At 36.1% G+C, this 18,032-nt stretch overlaps 1 protein-coding gene across 1 annotated transcript in view; it reads left to right on the forward strand.

Annotated features, from left to right (window-relative positions):
* The window catches only part of CENPE (centromere protein E), a 74,778-nt gene that overhangs the window by 43,771 nt on the left and 12,975 nt on the right, over positions 1-18,032 (forward strand). Inside the window, 16 exon segments of the mRNA XM_070452391.1 lie at positions 22-306; positions 463-621; positions 820-1,101; positions 1,529-1,816; positions 2,811-2,969; positions 3,151-3,432; positions 3,551-3,554; positions 4,967-5,115; positions 6,074-6,364; positions 6,980-7,138; positions 7,557-7,847; positions 9,610-9,711; positions 11,632-11,850; positions 13,831-14,028; positions 14,685-14,888; positions 17,007-17,222. Of these exon segments, the coding sequence (XP_070308492.1) occupies positions 22-306; positions 463-621; positions 820-1,101; positions 1,529-1,816; positions 2,811-2,969; positions 3,151-3,432; positions 3,551-3,554; positions 4,967-5,115; positions 6,074-6,364; positions 6,980-7,138; positions 7,557-7,847; positions 9,610-9,711; positions 11,632-11,850; positions 13,831-14,028; positions 14,685-14,888; positions 17,007-17,222 (3,288 nt within the window).

Genomic DNA, 18,032 nt, shown 5'->3' on the forward strand with positions numbered 1-18,032 from the left:
TCATTTTATGATTCTCTTTAGATCCAAGCATCTCAAGACAAACAAGAACAGTCCTTCAATATGAAAGAAAAGGACAGTGAAGCTAAGAAAATGATGAATGAGATGGAGCAATTGAAGGAGCCATTCAAAGACTCATCACTACTAAAGCTAGAAATGGAAAAGCTCGAATTGTCTGAAAGACTTCAAGAAAGTCTTGATGAAGTGAAATCTATAGCTAAGGAGAGAGCTGACCTTCAGAGGCTACAAGAATTTCTTCAATCTGAAAAGAACCAACTCCAAGAAAACCTCAGAGAAATGGCAGCTAAAGTAGGTGTCATTCTTTTTCGTGTGTGTGTGTGTGTGTGTTAATATTCTGTAAGCAAATATCTTGGTAAAAACTAAACCTTTGGGGGAAAGGAATTAGTTACCATGTAATGATTATAATGTTTTCAAATTTTCTTGCAATTTCCTTTAACAATAAAGCAACTAGAAACCGAAGAGAAACTTACAGTTGCTCATTGTCACCTAAAAGAACAAGAGGAAATTATTGGTAAACTGAGAGTGGATCTATCAGAGAGAGAAACTGAAATATCACACATTCAACAGGAATTAGAAACAGCAAATGATGAATTACAGAAAAAGGTAAAATGGGAGTAAAGGAGCAGGGGGGACCCAATTTAAGGGAGGTAGCGAACTAGATTACAGAGACTACTGTTTACTCACTAAATTGTTTTAGAAAGCATCCTAAATTTTTTCCTTCAAAAAATATATATACATATATAAGCACATGTTTTTATGTGTGTTTGCATGCAAGTATATTTTTGGCTTTTTCTTTTTTAGACGCAAGAGCTTTATGAGAAACAGTTTATTACCTTCAAAGAAATCAGTGAGACTCAGGAAAAAATGAGTGAACTGGAACAATTAAAGGAACATCTCAAAGCCAAAGACTCATCACTACAAAGAAAAGAAAGCGAGAGGCTCGAGTTGACCGAAAACCTTCAGGCAAGTCAAGAAGAATTAAAAACCGTCGTTAAGGAAGAAGACGAACTGGAAAGGGTGCAGGAGGCCCTTCCAAAGGAAACAGACCAACTCAAAGAAAACACTAAAGAAATTGTAGCTGATGTAAGTTTCCCTCTTGTGATGTTTTTTGGTTGTAAAAGTAGTGTTAAGGTGGTAATGATAGTGTTCACTATTAAGTTAGATTCATTTTCCTCTAATCATAAAGGAACAGAAAATCAAAGCAGAACTAAAAGCTACTGACATTCTTCTGAAGGAGTACCAGAAAACCATTAATGCATGAAATAGTTCAGAGAAGACAGATCAAGGCACAAATATCCAGAGAGTCTTAGGGAATTCAGATACTGACAGGCAAATGTAGGTCTTATGTCGTTTGGAAAATGACATCCGATTATTGTGTTCTTCATATCCCTTAAGGAAGAAAATAATACGTACTAAACTAAAATAGGAAGATGATTGCCATAATTTTAGAAATAGTTCTTTTTCCTAATAAATTCTGCCTGTGTCCTAACTTGCTTTATAATTTCCTCAGATTCAAGAACTTCAGGAAGAAGAGCATCAACTTCTTGAAATGAAAGATGTCAGTGAGACTTGGGAAAAAATATGTGAAATGGAAAACTTGAAGAAGCAACTTGAGGCCCAAAAGTCAACTCTAGAAAATACAGAATGGGAGAACATCAAGTTAACTCAGAGACTCAATGAAAATATTGCAGAAATAAGATCTGTTACAAAAGAAAGAGATGACCTTAGGAATATGGAGGAGACTCTCAAAGTAGAAATAGACCAGCTCAAGGAAAACCTAAGAGAAACAACAAGTAGAGTGAGTTACCATCTTTCACCCAACTTGTAAATGTGAAATCGTGTCCTAAAAGAACTGTGATTGATAGAGTTGGTAGAGATGTAAAAGTGGCCCAACCCTTGGGGAAAACTGGAGGGATGGATATATGGTGGTGATTCATTCCGACTCCTTGCGACCCCATGGACTGCAGCACGCCAGGTTTCCCTATCCTTCACCATCTCCCGGAGCTTGTTCAAACTCATGTCCATTGAGTTGGTAATGCCATCCTATCATCTCGTCCTCTATCACTCCCTTCTGCCTTCTATCTTTCCCAGCATCAGGGTCTTTTCCAGTGAGTTGGCCCTTCAAATCACATGGCCAAAGTATTGGAGCTTCATCTTCAGCATCAGTCCTTCCAGTGAATATTCAGGGTTGATTTCCTTTAGATTGACTAGTCTTGATCTCCTTGCTGTCTGAGGGACTCTCAAGAGTCTTCTCTAACACCACAGTTCAAAAGCATCAATTCTCCCGTGCTCAGCCTTCTTTATAGTCCAAATCATATCCATACATGACTACTGGAAAAAACATAGCTTTGACTATACAGACTGTTGTTTGCAGTAACCCCCAAAATCCAATTATTGCTGTTTATCTGCACACATTAGCATAATTGTGCAAAGATGTTTATAGACAGATATTCATTGCAGCAAGTTGCAATAACAAAATAAAGCATCCCCCCTCACCAATAGGAAAAATCCTCACTGTCCATTAGACTGGTTGAACAAAAATACAGCACATTCAGACCATGGAATACCAACCCATAGGTAAACAATGAGATAGAGCTAATTAAAAGTTTACGATGGGAAAAAGGAGTAAGAGTATCTAGAATATATTGACATTCAGAAGTTACTTTTAGAGGATGAGAACTGAGAGGCCCAAGGAGGGAGGGGAATTTTTTACTTCTTACCCTATGCCTTTCCTACATATTGTTGAATTGTATTATTCTGAATGTATTATTTTTCTTTCTCTAATAATAAAGGACCTGGAAAGACAAGAGGAACTAAGAACTGCCCAGATGAATCTGAAAGAGCACCAAGAAACTATCGATAAACTCAGAGGAATTGTTTCAGGGAAGATAGATGAAATATCAAATATCCAAATGAATTTAGAAAACACAAATACTGCCTTAAAAGCACAGGTATTTCTTATAATATCTAAGTAATTGAGAGTTTGAATCAGGTCTTTTGTGTTATGAAACAGGGTATGAGTTTGCCAAATGTTGAAGATAAGTAGAGATTTTCCTATTCAATTTAGAAACTATTTTTTAGCTTTCTCTCTGTATCTGTCTATATCCTAACTTACTGTTTGATTATCTCAAGGTCCAAGAACTTAAGGAGAAAGAACATCAACTTCTTAAGGTGAAAAATGATCTCAGGGAAAATATGTATCAAACAGAGCAACTGAAGAAGCAATTAGAGACTCGGAATTCCATCCTGGAAAGCATAGAAACAGAGAAGTTAAGGTTGACTCAGAAACTCCATGAAAATGTTGAAGAAATAAAATCTGTTACTAAGGAAAGAGATGACCTAAGAAGAATGGAGGGAACCCTCAAAATGGAGCGAGATCAACTCAGGGAAAGCCTCAGAGAAATAAAAGCTAAAGTAAGTTATACTCATTCCTCTTGCCAGCAAGTTAATGTGATGTTTTCCTTACATCAGTGAATCCTTCTTTGAAATGAGTGGTGCTTTTGGTGAGAGTTAACAGGATACAACCTTTTAGGCAGGTAATTTGGTATTATTTTTATGAATGGAGCCATGACATTTCATAAAACAAAATTTTATGTAACTGAAGGATCCTTCCTGGGGCTAGTTAATTGCCTTTACAAAAAAAAGAGAAAAGAATGAAATTCCAGTGTTCCAAATCAACTTGTTACACATCTATATAAACCCACAGTGTCCTGGCAGACAACATGCTTTCATTTTCTGTCTCATATTAGAGGTCGAATCCTGATTCATTTCAGCAGAGACTCCACAGGCAACAGGAAAGATTGTGGCATTAAAATATTCATTTATACTTTTGTGGTAGTTCAACAGTGGTCTTATTTCTGGGCAAGCTTGCAAACCATCAAGGTTGAAAGCATCATAACTTAAATGGGTGCTAAGACTCAAATGAGAAAAATGAAAAAGGAAAGAAAAAGTAGAAAGAAAAACCTCTGGGAATAGCCAGGGGTATTTAAAGGAACCATAAGAATGCCAACGATATTTAAACCTCCTTTTTTAAAAAGGGGATTTTTCTTTTTTGGCTTAAAAATTTTAAATTCTGTAACCAGCATTTTCTTTATGGGCTTTATCTCTACATGTACAGTTGCTCATTTGTTAAGATAAAGAAAAAATAAATATGTGTGTTTGTATGCGTGTGTATTCATAACATATACATATAAACATACATACCATAAAGTTGTTCATTACAGCAATTTGTGATTTAAAAAAAGATAGGAAATAACCTAAATGTGCATCCCAAGGAAACCGGGTAAATATAAGCAACATGTCCCAGGTGTGGAGAAGGAAATGGCAACCCACTCCAGTATTCTTGCCTGAAAAATCCCATGGACAGAGGAACCTGGTGGGCTATGGTTCATGGGGTCACAGAGAGTGGGCCACGACTGATCACATGTCCAGGTGGCACAGTGGTAAAAGAATCCACCTGCCAATGCAGGAGACGCTGGAGATGCAGGTTCAATGCCTGAGTTGGGAAGATCCCCTGGAGGAGGAAATGGCAACCCAGTCCAGTATTCTTGCCTGGGAAATCCCATAGACAGACCTGGTGGGCTACGGTCCATGGGATTGCAAAGAGTTGGACGCAGCTGAGCGACTGAGTGTGCACATAGAGTATACATGCAACCCCTAAAAAAGTGAAGTAGATTTGAATGTTATAATATGAAAGCCCAAAGTAAACCTTAGGGGGAAAAGCAGGTTGCAGAAGAACACTTGTATAGCATGTTTGCCTCTGAAAAATGTGAGTACATTGTGGGGAGGTGAGGCCAGGGGAAGGGAAAACCTACAATTTTCTAACAACCTCAAAGATGTGGAGGAAGAAATAAGAAATTTATCATTTTTACTAAGAAAATATCACTTTCATTAAAAAGAAAGTAGTTAACACTAAGCTATGTTTTTTTTTTTTTTCCTATTAATTAAGGATCTGGAGAAACAAGAAGAACTCGCTTGCATCTGAAGGAGCACCAGGAAATTATTGATAAACTCAGAGGGATTGTCTCCGAGAAGGCAGAAGAAATATCAAATATGCAAATGGATTTAGAAAATTCAAATACTAAATTACAAGAAAAGGTATTGAGGGGATCATGGGGCTTATATGTTCAGATACCCGATATATTCCTAGAATAAAAAGCAGTGCCTAAAATCCTTGAGGGATATAAAACACTTCAGCCACATTAGAAAGCAGATTGGTAGTTTTTACTAACTCTGAACCATATACCTGCCTGTGGCCCAGAATTTTCTCTCCTTGGGTATGTACCTAAGGAAAAAGAATGCATTCTTCCACATAAAGACATACAGAAATGCTCACAACAGCTGCAATCATAATTGCGAAGAACTGAAAACGACCCATATGCCTATCAACAGGAGAATCGACATTCACATTGTGATGCATAAGTTTAAAAGTAGGCAAACAAGCTTATGTTTGCTACAGGGGAAGACTGAGGGGAAAGGATAGTTAGGGAGTTTGGGATGGACATGTGCACACTGCTATATTTTTAATGGATAACCAACAAGTTCTTATTGTATAGCACAGGGAGCTCTGCTCAATGTTATGTGGCAGCCTGGATGGGAGGGGAGTTTCGGGGAGCATGGATACATGTATATGTATGGCTGAGTCCCTTTGCTGTCCACCTGAAACTGTCAGAACATTGTTAATCAGTTTTACTCCAATATAAAATGTTTAAAAGACATAAAATTTTTAAAAAAGCAGACAAACTGGTCTGGGATTGAAAAAGGTCAAAATAGTGATTTGTTCTAGGAAGAGCATACAGGTAAAGTAAGTGTTCTATATTTTGATCTGAGTTTTAGTTACATAGCTGTCTGCATATGTTAAGTATAGCTTAGCTATATACATGTAAGATTATATGTAGTCATGTATATTGTATCACAAAAGACACTATATCCTGTATGAAATTATGCAGCACATTAATGAGTAAAATGGGATAACTATTGTCTTACTCAGTTTAGAAACTATTCTTAATCCTTCCCTAAAAAGCGATCTAATTAATCCTAACATGATTATCTTAAGGTTCAAGAACTGAAAACAAATGAACAGCGGCTTTTAAAGTTAAAAGAGGAAATTAGTGAGACCCAGAAAAAAATGTCTGACATTGAGCAACTGAAGAAGGAATTTAAGTGCCAGAGTTTAACTATGAATAAAATAGAAATGGAGAACTTAAATTTGACTCAGAAGCTTCACGAAAGCCTTGAAGAAATGAAATCTGTAATGAAAGAAAGAGATAACCTAAGGAGAGTGGAAGAGACTCTCAAACTGGAGAGAGACCTACTGAAGGCAGACCTGCAAGGAACCACAGCTAGGGTGAGCTGTCCTCCTCCTTCCTGCCAGATGAATGTTTCTACTCTAGGAAGGTTGAAAATAATCGATGCTGTTCATGAAAATTTAAGTGTTATAACGTTTCAGGGAGGCAGTTTGACAATACCATTTAAAAAATTTATCAACATATACATTTGCTACAGCAGTTCCACTTGTAGAAATTTATCCTACCAGTATATTCACATATATGGACAGAAATACAACAGCATTCACTGCAGCACCATATGTGATGAACAAAATCAGAAACAATCCAAGTGTCTGTCAATAAGGCACTGGATAAGTGGGGCTCATCTGTATAGTGGAAAACTAAGCATAAGAATAGGACACTCTTTACATGATACTGATCTAGAAAAATATCCAGATGGTATGAAATGTGAAAAATAAGTTTCAGAGTTCAGCATGTTACAGGACTGGGATGGGTGAGGCTAGGGTCAGGGACTTAGACTTTATGTCCTTCTGAACTTTTCTAATTTGGCAGTGGCATGTTGGTTATTTCTAACTATGAATATGTATTTTTTAAGATTTGGTTTAGCTAGTTCATTGTTAAGAAAAGGTAATGTGCCTTTATCTCATATTTCTCAATTTCTTCTGATAACAAAGGAACTGGAAACACAAGAACAACTAAAAATTGCTCATATCCATTTGAAAGAACACCAAGAAACTATTGATAAATTGAGAGAGAGAGTTTCAGAAAAGACATCTCAGATTTCAAATATTCAAAAGGATTTAAATAAATCAAAAGATGAATTACAGAAAAAGGTATGTGTTGTTTTGTCCTTTGGGGTAACATGTGCATGCTAAGTCACTTCAGTCGTGTCCCAATTTTTTGCGACCCCATGGACTGTAGCCTGCCAGGCTCCTCTGTGCGGGATTCTCCAGGCAAGAATACTGGAGTGGGTTGCCATTCGCTTCTCCAAGGGATCTTCCTGATACAGGGATTGAACCCTGTGTCTCTTCTGTCTTCTGCATTGGCAGGCACATTCCTTACCACTAGCACCACCTGGAAAGCCCCTAACTCTGGGGGAATAATTGTCCAAAATTATTTATGAAATGAGAAAGGACATAGATACAGATATGTCAATATAGATATCTATGTATGTATACCATAAATAGACACTATTTTACTTTCTTTAAAGAATTCTGTTTGTATTCTAACTTGTTTTATAATTATGTCAAGATACAAGAACTTCAGAGAAAAGAGCTTCAACTTCTTAAAATGAAAGACAATGTCAGTAAAACTCATAAAAAAGTGAATGAAATGAAACAATTGAAGAAGCAGTTTCAGGCCCAAAATTTATCTATGCAAAGTGTGGAAATGGATAACTTGCATTTGACTAAGAAACTTTATGAAAGCCTTGAAGAAATAAGAATTGTAGCTAAAGAAAGAGATGAGCTGAGGCAGATAAAAGAGTCTCTCAAAGTGGAAAGGGACCAATGCAGAGAAAAATTAAGAGACCTGATAGCTCGAGTGAGTTCAGAATCATTCCCTACCTAGTAACTATAAGAATCACGTTTTTTTTTTTGAAAGAGTGACAATATTTTGTTGTGTATGTATGTCTACCAACAGTAAAGGATAATGAAGGAAACTTATAGTTTTCACACAAATAGATAATGCAGTTTTAAAAAGAAGCCAAAATATATTCAGAAAATACCACTTCTTTTGTTAAGAACTTTTTTTAATAGAGGTATAGTAGATATACAGTATTTATGTTGTAATATACAGTATAGTGATCCACAGTCTTAAAGATTATACTCCATTTGTAGTTACTGTAAAATATTGTCTATTCTCCATACTGCACAGTATTTCTGGGTAGATAATTTTATACATAATAGTTTGTACTCTTAATCCCTTAGCCGTGTATTATCCCTTTCCCCTTCTCTCTCCCCTCTGGTAACCACTAGTTTGTTCTCTATATTTGTGAGTTTGCTTCCTTTTTGTTACATTCATTAGTTATATTTTTTAGATTCCACATGTTAAGTGATATCATACAATATTTGTCTTTATTAGACTTGTTTCACTTAGCATAATACCCTCCAAGTCCATCCCTGTTTTTTGCAAATGGCAAATAGTAGTTCCTTTTTTATGGCTGAGTAGTATTCCATTGTGTTTGTGTCCCTCATCTATTCATCTGTTGATGGATATCTGGGTTGCTTTGGCATCTTGGCTATTGTAAATAGCGCTGCTATGAACATTGGGGTATGTGTATCTTTTCAAATTAGTGTTTTTGTTTTTCAGAAAATACTTTTTAATTCTCTAGTTTTAAAAAAACAAGAAATGTTAAATCAGACTATTTCCTTCACTGTAGTTTTTAAAGGATTTCTAAGCCAAGAAATCACATTATTCTCAGTGGAGAAATATTTGAAGGATTAGATTTATAAAAGATTAAATATCTCATTTCTAAGCTGCCTGGTAGAGTTTTAAACATAGGCTCTTGTTAGTGAGTTTTGAAGGAAAAAAGACAAGTATAAATGAGGAAGTTCTTGTAATATGTATTTATAAGTATTCACATATGTTAAAGAACCTAACTGAGTCACTCTATAAAATTCAGACAAATAAGAAATTGTATAAAATCTATTAAAAAATCTTTTTTATTCTCGTATTTCATTTTCATGTTCATCATTATCTTCTAGTAAAGAAATAAAGTGGAAAGTAATATCATTTGTAATCTCAGAAATATCAGACACTTGGAAATCATCTTTAGTGGGCCCTAACTAAATTTATAAAGAGACTTAATTCATTCAACAAATATTTATTGAACAATATTTTATTTTGCACTTTTAATCAGAAATGCAAAATATAAACAGGGTATGAATTTTCTGTTCCAAGGTTCTGGAAAGAATATATCAGCAGGACTTAGAACACCATAAGTAATATACTTGGTTTTGCTTGCATATTGAGTTGGCAGTAGTGATTCTAAAGCAGAGATTTGGAAGAGTAGGAACCAGAAATATATCTAAAATCCAATTTCAACTATAAGTAGTAAAGGAACAGATCCTATCTTCCAAAATTATGTGGTTTTGCCACTTTTTCCAGTGACTTGAGGTCACTCACTTAGGACTTACTGATACTGTTATTTATTTTCTGAGCATTTTTAAGACTACTTTAAGTTAGATGTGTTATGTTTAATTCTATTATTGAAAAGATATAAAAATGTAATCAAAGTATATGATTAGACATATGTGAATATGGTTACAGCTGAAGTCTTACTGATTTCTTTATATCAAAGCAGGACCAACAGAACCACAAAGAGGTAAAATATGAAAAAAAGTTACTATGTGATGGAAACCAACACCTTATAGGAAGCCTGAGAGAAAAATGCTTTAGGATAAAAGTAAGTGTTCTCCTGTTCAAATTACGAATGAATATTTGTACGCTCCCAGAGGTCTAACGTGGATTGAATGGATAATGCTCAGTACTTTTCTAAACTTTATAATCTAGCACTAGTATATATATGTATACATAGATACACGCATACACCACACACACACAAAACAGAGGAGCTTGTGATCATAAGGCTTCCCTGGAAAGGTGGTATTTGAGCAAATACCTGAAAGAGGTAAAGGACCAAGCCACACAGGCCTGTATCCAGGGAAAGAGCAGTATAAGCAGAGGGAACAGCGGGTACAAAGCTTCGGAGACAAGCTTGCTTGGTGGGTTCCAAGATCTTCAGGAAGGAGGACAGCCAGTTAGAAGTGAGGTCTGGAGTTAATGAGGAAGAGGCAGGCTGTGGGGCTTTAAGCGGACTGCGGGCTTACTCTGATTAAGATGGAGATCTCTTGAGAGACATGATCTGACTTAGATTTTAAAGAAATGGCTCTGTTAGGTTGAAAATGAGTGGAAGCAGGAGGACAATTGAAAGACTAATTCCAGTAATCCAGGCAAAGGTGATAGTGGCTCAGCCCAAAGAGTTAACAGTGAAAGTGGTGAGAAAGTGTTTGGATTCTGAATACATACTAAGGGTAAAGCCAGCAGGATTATCGTCACCCCTGTTAAAATGCAGTCCCTAAAAACTGTTTGTGTTGCTTATGGCTATATCACTTAGCACAGTTCCCGACAGAAATCAGCGTTGAGAATGCCTTTTTTAAAAGTACAAATGAATGACGTACAATGCTGCTCCATGCCATAATATGATTCATTCTAAGACTAAAGGCAGCATCCCCCCTCCAACATCCACAGATTAATGAACATCTATCTAGCTTTTCCTTAAATTATTTAAAAAAAAAAAAAGAATTCATTGTGGTCAGCAGCCCCTTCCCTAATTTAACACCCTAAACTAAACGTATTATTTATTACATGACTGCAGCAACTTGATGTTCCTCCACCTGAACTCTGACCAAGGGTTCACCTGCCTGAACTCTCATCATTTGTATTTATGGGCCCTGGCTCATTGTCTTCCATATGCAGGCACTGTACTAACCTCATGGATAGGTTTCATTGTTCCATTTAGAAACAGACTGAGACTCAGAGGAAGTTTAGTGGTTGCCCAGGTTCACATAGCTAATAAATTAGGAGAATCAGGATTTGAAATCAAGTCTGACAAAGTATAAAACTTGGGCATAGAAGCATTTTTACAAATATAATTTTTACTTCCTTTAAAATAATATCTATATATTTTATAGATTGCATAGATTCAGATATCATTTAATATTTGATCCCCTAGAAAACTCTGGGGCAGTTATTGTAATCTCATTTTATAGTAGTGAAATGGCTCAGTGTTTCCCCAGTCAGCGAGTGGCAGAGCTGGAATCTATGCTCAAACTCTGATAAAAGGTTAGAAAACTTGGACTCTAGGCAAATAGTAGAAATGTGTGAAGAAGCTCCACCAAATAGACAAATAATTAGTTTGATTCTTGGTCACGTATCTGCTCACGCATACTGCCCACTGTAAATATAAAACAGCATTCAGACTTGAGCTACAGTACATACTAGATTGAATTCACTCAAATTTCCCTTCAGACTTTATATAAACAAATGCTCCTTCAAATCATGGATGTTCAAAAGACCAAAAGAAAATGCATCAAATGATAACAATGATTGTTTCTGATTTTCTTTGTTATATTTTTTTTTAATTTCCACAGTAATTTTCATAATCCAAAATCAATAATAAGTTTGCTTTTGTTTTTTAAACACAAAGATCATAATTTATTTTCCTCCTACAAGAAGAAGTAAATCTTTTTGTTGCTGTTCTAGGGCTGGGACTATTTCTTGTTAAAATGAATTGGTACATTGAATAAATTCTAATTTTCTTTAGGAGCTTCTTAAGAGATACTCAGAAATGGATAATCACTATGAATGTTTAAATAGATTGTCTCTTGACTTGAAGACGGAAATTGAAACCCAAAAAGAGCTTTCAATTAGAGTAAAAGCAAACCTCTCACTTCCATATCCACAAACCAAACAAATCCAGAAACTCCTCACTGCAAACCAGAGGTGTTCCATGGAATTTCACAGAGTCGTGATGAAACTTCAGGTACCATCTTTTTAAGTAATATCTGTAAATACTGCTATAAATTTCTATTACAAACTAACGTGTTTAAGTCCTACCTTGAAAGTTGGCCTGTCGTGCTGCAGTCCATGGGGTTGGAAAGAGTCAGACACAGCTTAGCAATAGACTTGTTACTTTTTTCACTTTTTGAGAGTTAGCATATTTGCTATGTAGCATATTTACTATTAAATTGAAGATTGCATGGGTCTAAGAACAGTGTGTGCAAGACCCTCAGTGCACCTAGGACCTGTGTATTCAACAAAACCTGAACTTTGCCTGTGGACCTAGACACTGTCCAGGTATTTAGGAGACAGATGTGAACAGCATCTCAAGAACCTCATAGTGAGTGAAGCAGACATATAAACAGGTAATAAGCACTGTTATAGAAGTATATTTAGATTGTATGACATACCAGATAAAAAGTTAGAGAAGATAAGACTGTAGTGGAAGACAGACTTAAGTGATAAAGCTTGGAGTTCATTTTGTAGATGAGGCAGAGCCATTGGATTGTTATTTTAAGGTGCTGGCAGTGGCATGATCAGGTTATTATTTTAGATACTTCCCTATAGACAAAGAAGAAATGAGTTGGTGGCCAGAAACAGCTGCACTGGGTCCAGAGAAGCTGTACCAAGCGACAGCACTACTTGGGAAGGGTTCTCGGGGATGGGGGGACAGACCTCTGACAGCTGGAGATAGCAGTCCATGTGATTGACGGTCACGGTAAGGGAGAGAAGTTTAAAACGAGAATCAAGATTCAGGCTTAACCAGGTTTGTAGACAGTGTTACCATTAACAAATAAAGAGGGGAAGAGATTAGGTGTTCAGTTTGAGATGTTTTGAGGTAGAAATACCTGTGACAGATGTTTAAGAAGAGAGACCAAGTAAGCATTCAGTTGAGAGTCTGAGGCTTGTCAGAAGAAATGTCAGGGCTAAAGATAAAAGATTTGGGATTTATATAGGTGATACATTGCACAACATCTGTGAGTAACGTCACCCAGAAAGCATAGTAGAGGAATAAGAGATTGGAGATCCAATAAGCACTTCAGAAGGGATAAGTCTTCAAGAGACAGTAGCAGTAAAGAGCAGCTCATGGGTTCAAGGTCAGAAAAAGTCAAAGTGACGGAAGAGAACCAAGCAGAAGTGCTATCACTGAAGTCAGTGAAAGAGTATGCCAAAGATGAAGTGGTCAAGAGGGCAGATGTGTCAGCCGGCATAAGGACTGGAGAGATGCCCCCAGTTTGTTGATAATAGAGCTCACTGGTGACCTCTGCCACACTGGTTTCAGTTGAGTAGTTAAGGAAGAGGCCGAATTACAAGAGATTAAGGAATGGTGGAAGTTAGGGGAAGTGGGGAATTGGTATCTGGCCTTCCTATTTGGTAAATTGCCCTCCAGGCCCTGATACTCTTCCACCCACCCTGGCAATCAAATATCCAGAACTTAATAAAGAGGTCTATGCAGCATATGGTATTCAAATTATTATCACCTTAAAGCCAGACATCTAAATACGCTTGACAAGTAAATCTTGAGACATGTCATACCCATTTTTGTTACCTGGTCAAGATAGGCAGAAGATGTTGAAAATTATCTCAGGTATCTAGCTGGGAAAGCTAGGTGGTTGATGATATAATTAACCAAAGAGAGGATAATAGACATAGATGGGTTTCTAGGGAAAGGAATCATGTACATTTTAAACCTATTGAAATTGAGGTGATTATGGGACATCTATGAAGTGTATTGCAGGAGGAAGTCAGAAATACAGAACTAGAGAGAGGCCTGGAAGTTATCCTGCCAAGTTGCTGAGAAGAGAAAATTGAGAACAGAGTGGCTCTTTCCTTATTCCTGACTTAACCAGGGAACATAGGTAAACAAGAGATGCCATCCTGCCTCATAGTCTCAGGGATTTAAAACTTCATCTAAACATGGTACAAGTTTAATTTCCCAATTTGTTTTATGTTTCTCTGCAAGTATGTGCTAAGCTATGTTGCAAGGACAAAGGAAGAACAACATGAATCCATCAATAAATTTGAAACGGCTTTTATTGATGAAGTGGAAAAGCAAAATGAACTGCTGATGGAAATACAGCACCTTCAACAAGATTATGATGTACCACCCGGAGAATCAAGGGACCTCAAATTAAACCAGAGCATGGATCTACATATCGAAGTATAATTTGTTTAAAATGGTTTTAACTAGATGTCAAGGCTTTTATCAAGTCGAAAAGTACCTTTGCATATATTTAGAGTCATTTTTACTTACCAAAAATTAAAAATCAGTTGCAGAATGACAGCTGGCGAGGTGTGAAGAGTGCCAGATAATAGTATAGTGTCCTTTCAGAACCCCAAAGATACAGAAAATAGATGTAATATCATCCAGTGGGAATTCATGGAACCCCAGAATAAGTTTCCAAATGCCTTCTAAAACTTCCTAGATCTGTGACTGGGAGTCAGAAACATTTTCATTACAACAACTCCACATGAAATGTCCTACTCAGCAGTATGAGGCCAGCATCCAATTTCCAATACCATGTGCAGCCTGTTATGTGCACAGAAAGCAACATCCAGAGACAGTTCATATATTGTGATAATTAGTCATAGATTTATAGTTTTGAGGGGCTTTAATTTGAGCAGAAATTGTAGACTTGCCTTTGTTGCATAGGTTGTACTGCCAAAATTTTATTATCAATAACTAAAGTTTTAAATTAAAATTATATTTACTTTAAAATATTAAGAATAAAGTTCAGTAAGGTGTTTTTCCCTTTTTATGATATTTAGATTAAAACTTTTCTAATGTTCAGGTGATTCAATGCTTATTTTTCACAGGAAATTCTTAAGGATTTTTCAGAAAGTGATTTCCATAGCATAAAGACTGAATTTCAGCAAGTACTAAGTAATAGAAAAGAAATGACTCGGTTTTTGGAAGAGTGGGTGAATGCTCATTTTGATATAGAAAAGCTTAAAAATGTCATCCAGGAAGAAAATGATAGTATTTGTCAAGTGAATAACTTCTATCATAAGAAAATAACGGTAAGTAGTCATTTTCTTGTGCTACCTCATTCTCCTTCTTTTAAGTATTTTCTTAAAATTTATTTGCATGTGCTTTGTGAAAAAAGTTGACGGTAAAACATCTTCTGCCTCTAATGTATTATGCTTCCTTAGGATAATTAAAGATATATTTATACTTGTAAAGAAGATAAAATCTTGCTGTGTAGCAATCAATTTTTTACACACAAAATCTTCTTGCCGTTTTCCTCTTTCTATTCTCACTTTGGGCTGCTTCTGTAGGAACTGGGCCTTCTTTCCAAGCAGGCTCTGACAATGTGAGCCATGAGCCTGTTTCAGGAAACCCCTGGACAAGCCTGGTCAGGTGCTTCACTAGTAAGGCCTCACATGCTTTTCATCTCAGCAGTGTCACTGTCACATGCCCAGATCCTTCAGCTTGGATGTTCACACTGTGGTTTGTAATCATCGTTCCAAAGGTGACCAGCCCTAGGGAACAGATTCATAAGAGCCAACATCGCTTTCAGTCAGTTTATTGTTTCACCTTTTACTGATCAGAATATTCGTTCTACTTTCTGAAGTAATCCCTGTCTCGTATACCTAGAAAAATATGCAGTAATCAGAAAATCACTTGTTACTGCATGTAATCAATGGAGAAGGCAACCCACTCCAATATTCTTGCCATGAAGAGAGGAGCCGGGTGGGCTGCAGTCCATGGGGTCACAAGAGTCGGACACAACTTAGTAACTAAACCACCAAAAGTAATTGGAGCAGAGGGACTTGGAGTAATCTTACTGTGTTTAATATTAGTGTTATATCTCTGTGTTTGGGTAGTTATTTCCAGTCAAAGACTTTAACTTCATCTGGAAACAATACTTTAATCATATTGAAATATAAATAATGTTTCTAAAAAGAATAATTGCCAGTGACTGGATTGTTCATCCATTTGTTAAATACTCCAAGCTAGCAAAATAGTAAATGAGTTGTTTCAAAACAAAAAAAAAAAATAGTTCACAGTCAATGGAGAAATGCATAGCCAGTGTTTGGATAAGGTAATCTCCACATAATTAAGTGTTGTTCTTGTAATGTTGAAGGCCCAGTTGTGATCAGAAAGTAGGAATTCCTCCAACAAGGTCCTACTGTTCTGCACAGGGAACTGTACTCAATATTTTGTAATAACCTGTAAGGGAAAAGGATCTGAAGAAAAAATAAAATAGGTACGTATGTATAACTGAATCACTTTTCTCTACACCTGAAACTAACACAGCATTGTAAATCAATTACACTTCAATGAAAAAAGAAAATAGGGACTCTTGCAATGAGGATCATCATAGATATGTGGCTTCCTCCAGCACCCTGAAAGAAGCAGCTGGTAATTCTATATAGTGTGAGGTCCTAGTTTAGCGCTATGGAGCATCCAGGATGCTGGCGAGAACACAAGTAATTTAGGATCCAACTCTGACAAATTTGCCATAAAGCCACCAAGAAATTTATAGGTAAGACCAATAAGGCATCCATGATGACAGCAAAAAGTACATGCCTTAGAAGTTAGGAAGTAAAAGGATGATGTGAGTCATTTCAGAACTAGTTAGGTGTTGATGTAAAAAAAGATATTAGTTGATCATTATTCCCTGCACAGAAATACAGGGTTTTCAGATTAATTACCAAAAGTCAGTGAATGATTTTCCCTATAAACAGTGAGGTTTAGAATGAAAATAGCCTGTTGTTAAGTTTACTGGGTATGTCCTGCTATTAGATGTCAGTTAATGTTTATGTATGATGTGGTATATGTCATAACATACATAATAACTTTAACCTGCATAATTCTTCAGATTCTTCTTCGTGTGTTAGTTGGAATCCAATAAAGTGAGATTATCATCTTACAAAGCAGTACAGGTGCTCTTCAGCCCTTATTCTTTTATTCTCATCACCAACATCCAACGTCATTTGAAATTTCAGGAACTGATTTGAACCCCAAACAATGTTCACATTCTTTTAAAGTTCTCTTCTAGAGTGTGCTGAATGATAGGTGTCAGCATGCCTTGTCCTAGAACTCCAGTATTTTCATAGTGTTTTCCTTTTTTGTGTGTATGTGTGTAATTCATTTCATTTTAGGGCTATAATGGTGTTTTTACAATTCAATAGGCTATAATGAATGAATTAACAGAGTTTGAAGAAAGAAATGCTACCATAGCCAAAGAATGGGAACATGATCTGAAATCAGTGAAAGAAAACAATGAAAAACTATTTAAAAATTACCAAACTTTGAAGCTCTCCCTGACCTCTGGTTCTCTTGTTAATCCTACTGCACAAGACAGGAATCTTCATGTCACAACAAGAGCTACACAGCAAGTTACGGAGGTGTGTACTTTCTTAGGTTTTTCAATTTGCAGCTTCATCAAAGTCTTAAAATGCCTTCAACATCTTAAATGACATTTACATGTAACATGTCTTACATAGCATTTCAGAGCAAAATTATAGTATTGAATGTGTTAGGGAACATGGGCTATCTTTGCATATGGGTGATGGGCTTGTTTTTTTAAAATAGAGTTCTGTTGTGGCTATCATTCAGCTAATTAAACAGCTAGGTGTTATATAAGATCTTCCCTTTGGATTATGAAGCAGAAGTAACTCATAGCTTAATTTGATGACTATATGCATACACCACTTAAAGTATTACCATACAGTGTAAGTTTCCTAAAGCATGTGACTTTCTATTAAACTATAATCTGTGTCCTTATACAAAACTAGTTTAGGAGGAAAGAGCATTTTAGGGTTTCTCTAATTATCATCAATGTCTTTCATATAGGTTAATGTTATAATGAAAATAAAAATGGAAGAGGCTAAAAATAGACGTTGTAAGCAGATTAACCTGTGCACAAGAATCAGTATGTTACATGAATAATTCAATTACTTTACCCTTACTGGGACTCTCTAAAGCAAACATGATATTTTATTTTATTATCACACAAAATGACTTAGTGAGGAACCCAAGAGTAAATTATAACTGATCATTTTTACTGAAATAAACACTCATAATAAAACAACAGCCACTAGTTTAATAAATTCCAGCAGAAACCAGAAGATCACTAGTATACAGTTGATTGATGTATTGATTACTACAGACCTCAATAAACTGGCAGAAATTTGAAACCCATCTAACAAAGCAGT

This window comes from Odocoileus virginianus, chromosome 21 (assembly GCF_023699985.2).
Source record: "Odocoileus virginianus isolate 20LAN1187 ecotype Illinois chromosome 21, Ovbor_1.2, whole genome shotgun sequence".
Classification (NCBI taxonomy): domain Eukaryota; kingdom Metazoa; phylum Chordata; class Mammalia; order Artiodactyla; family Cervidae; genus Odocoileus; species Odocoileus virginianus.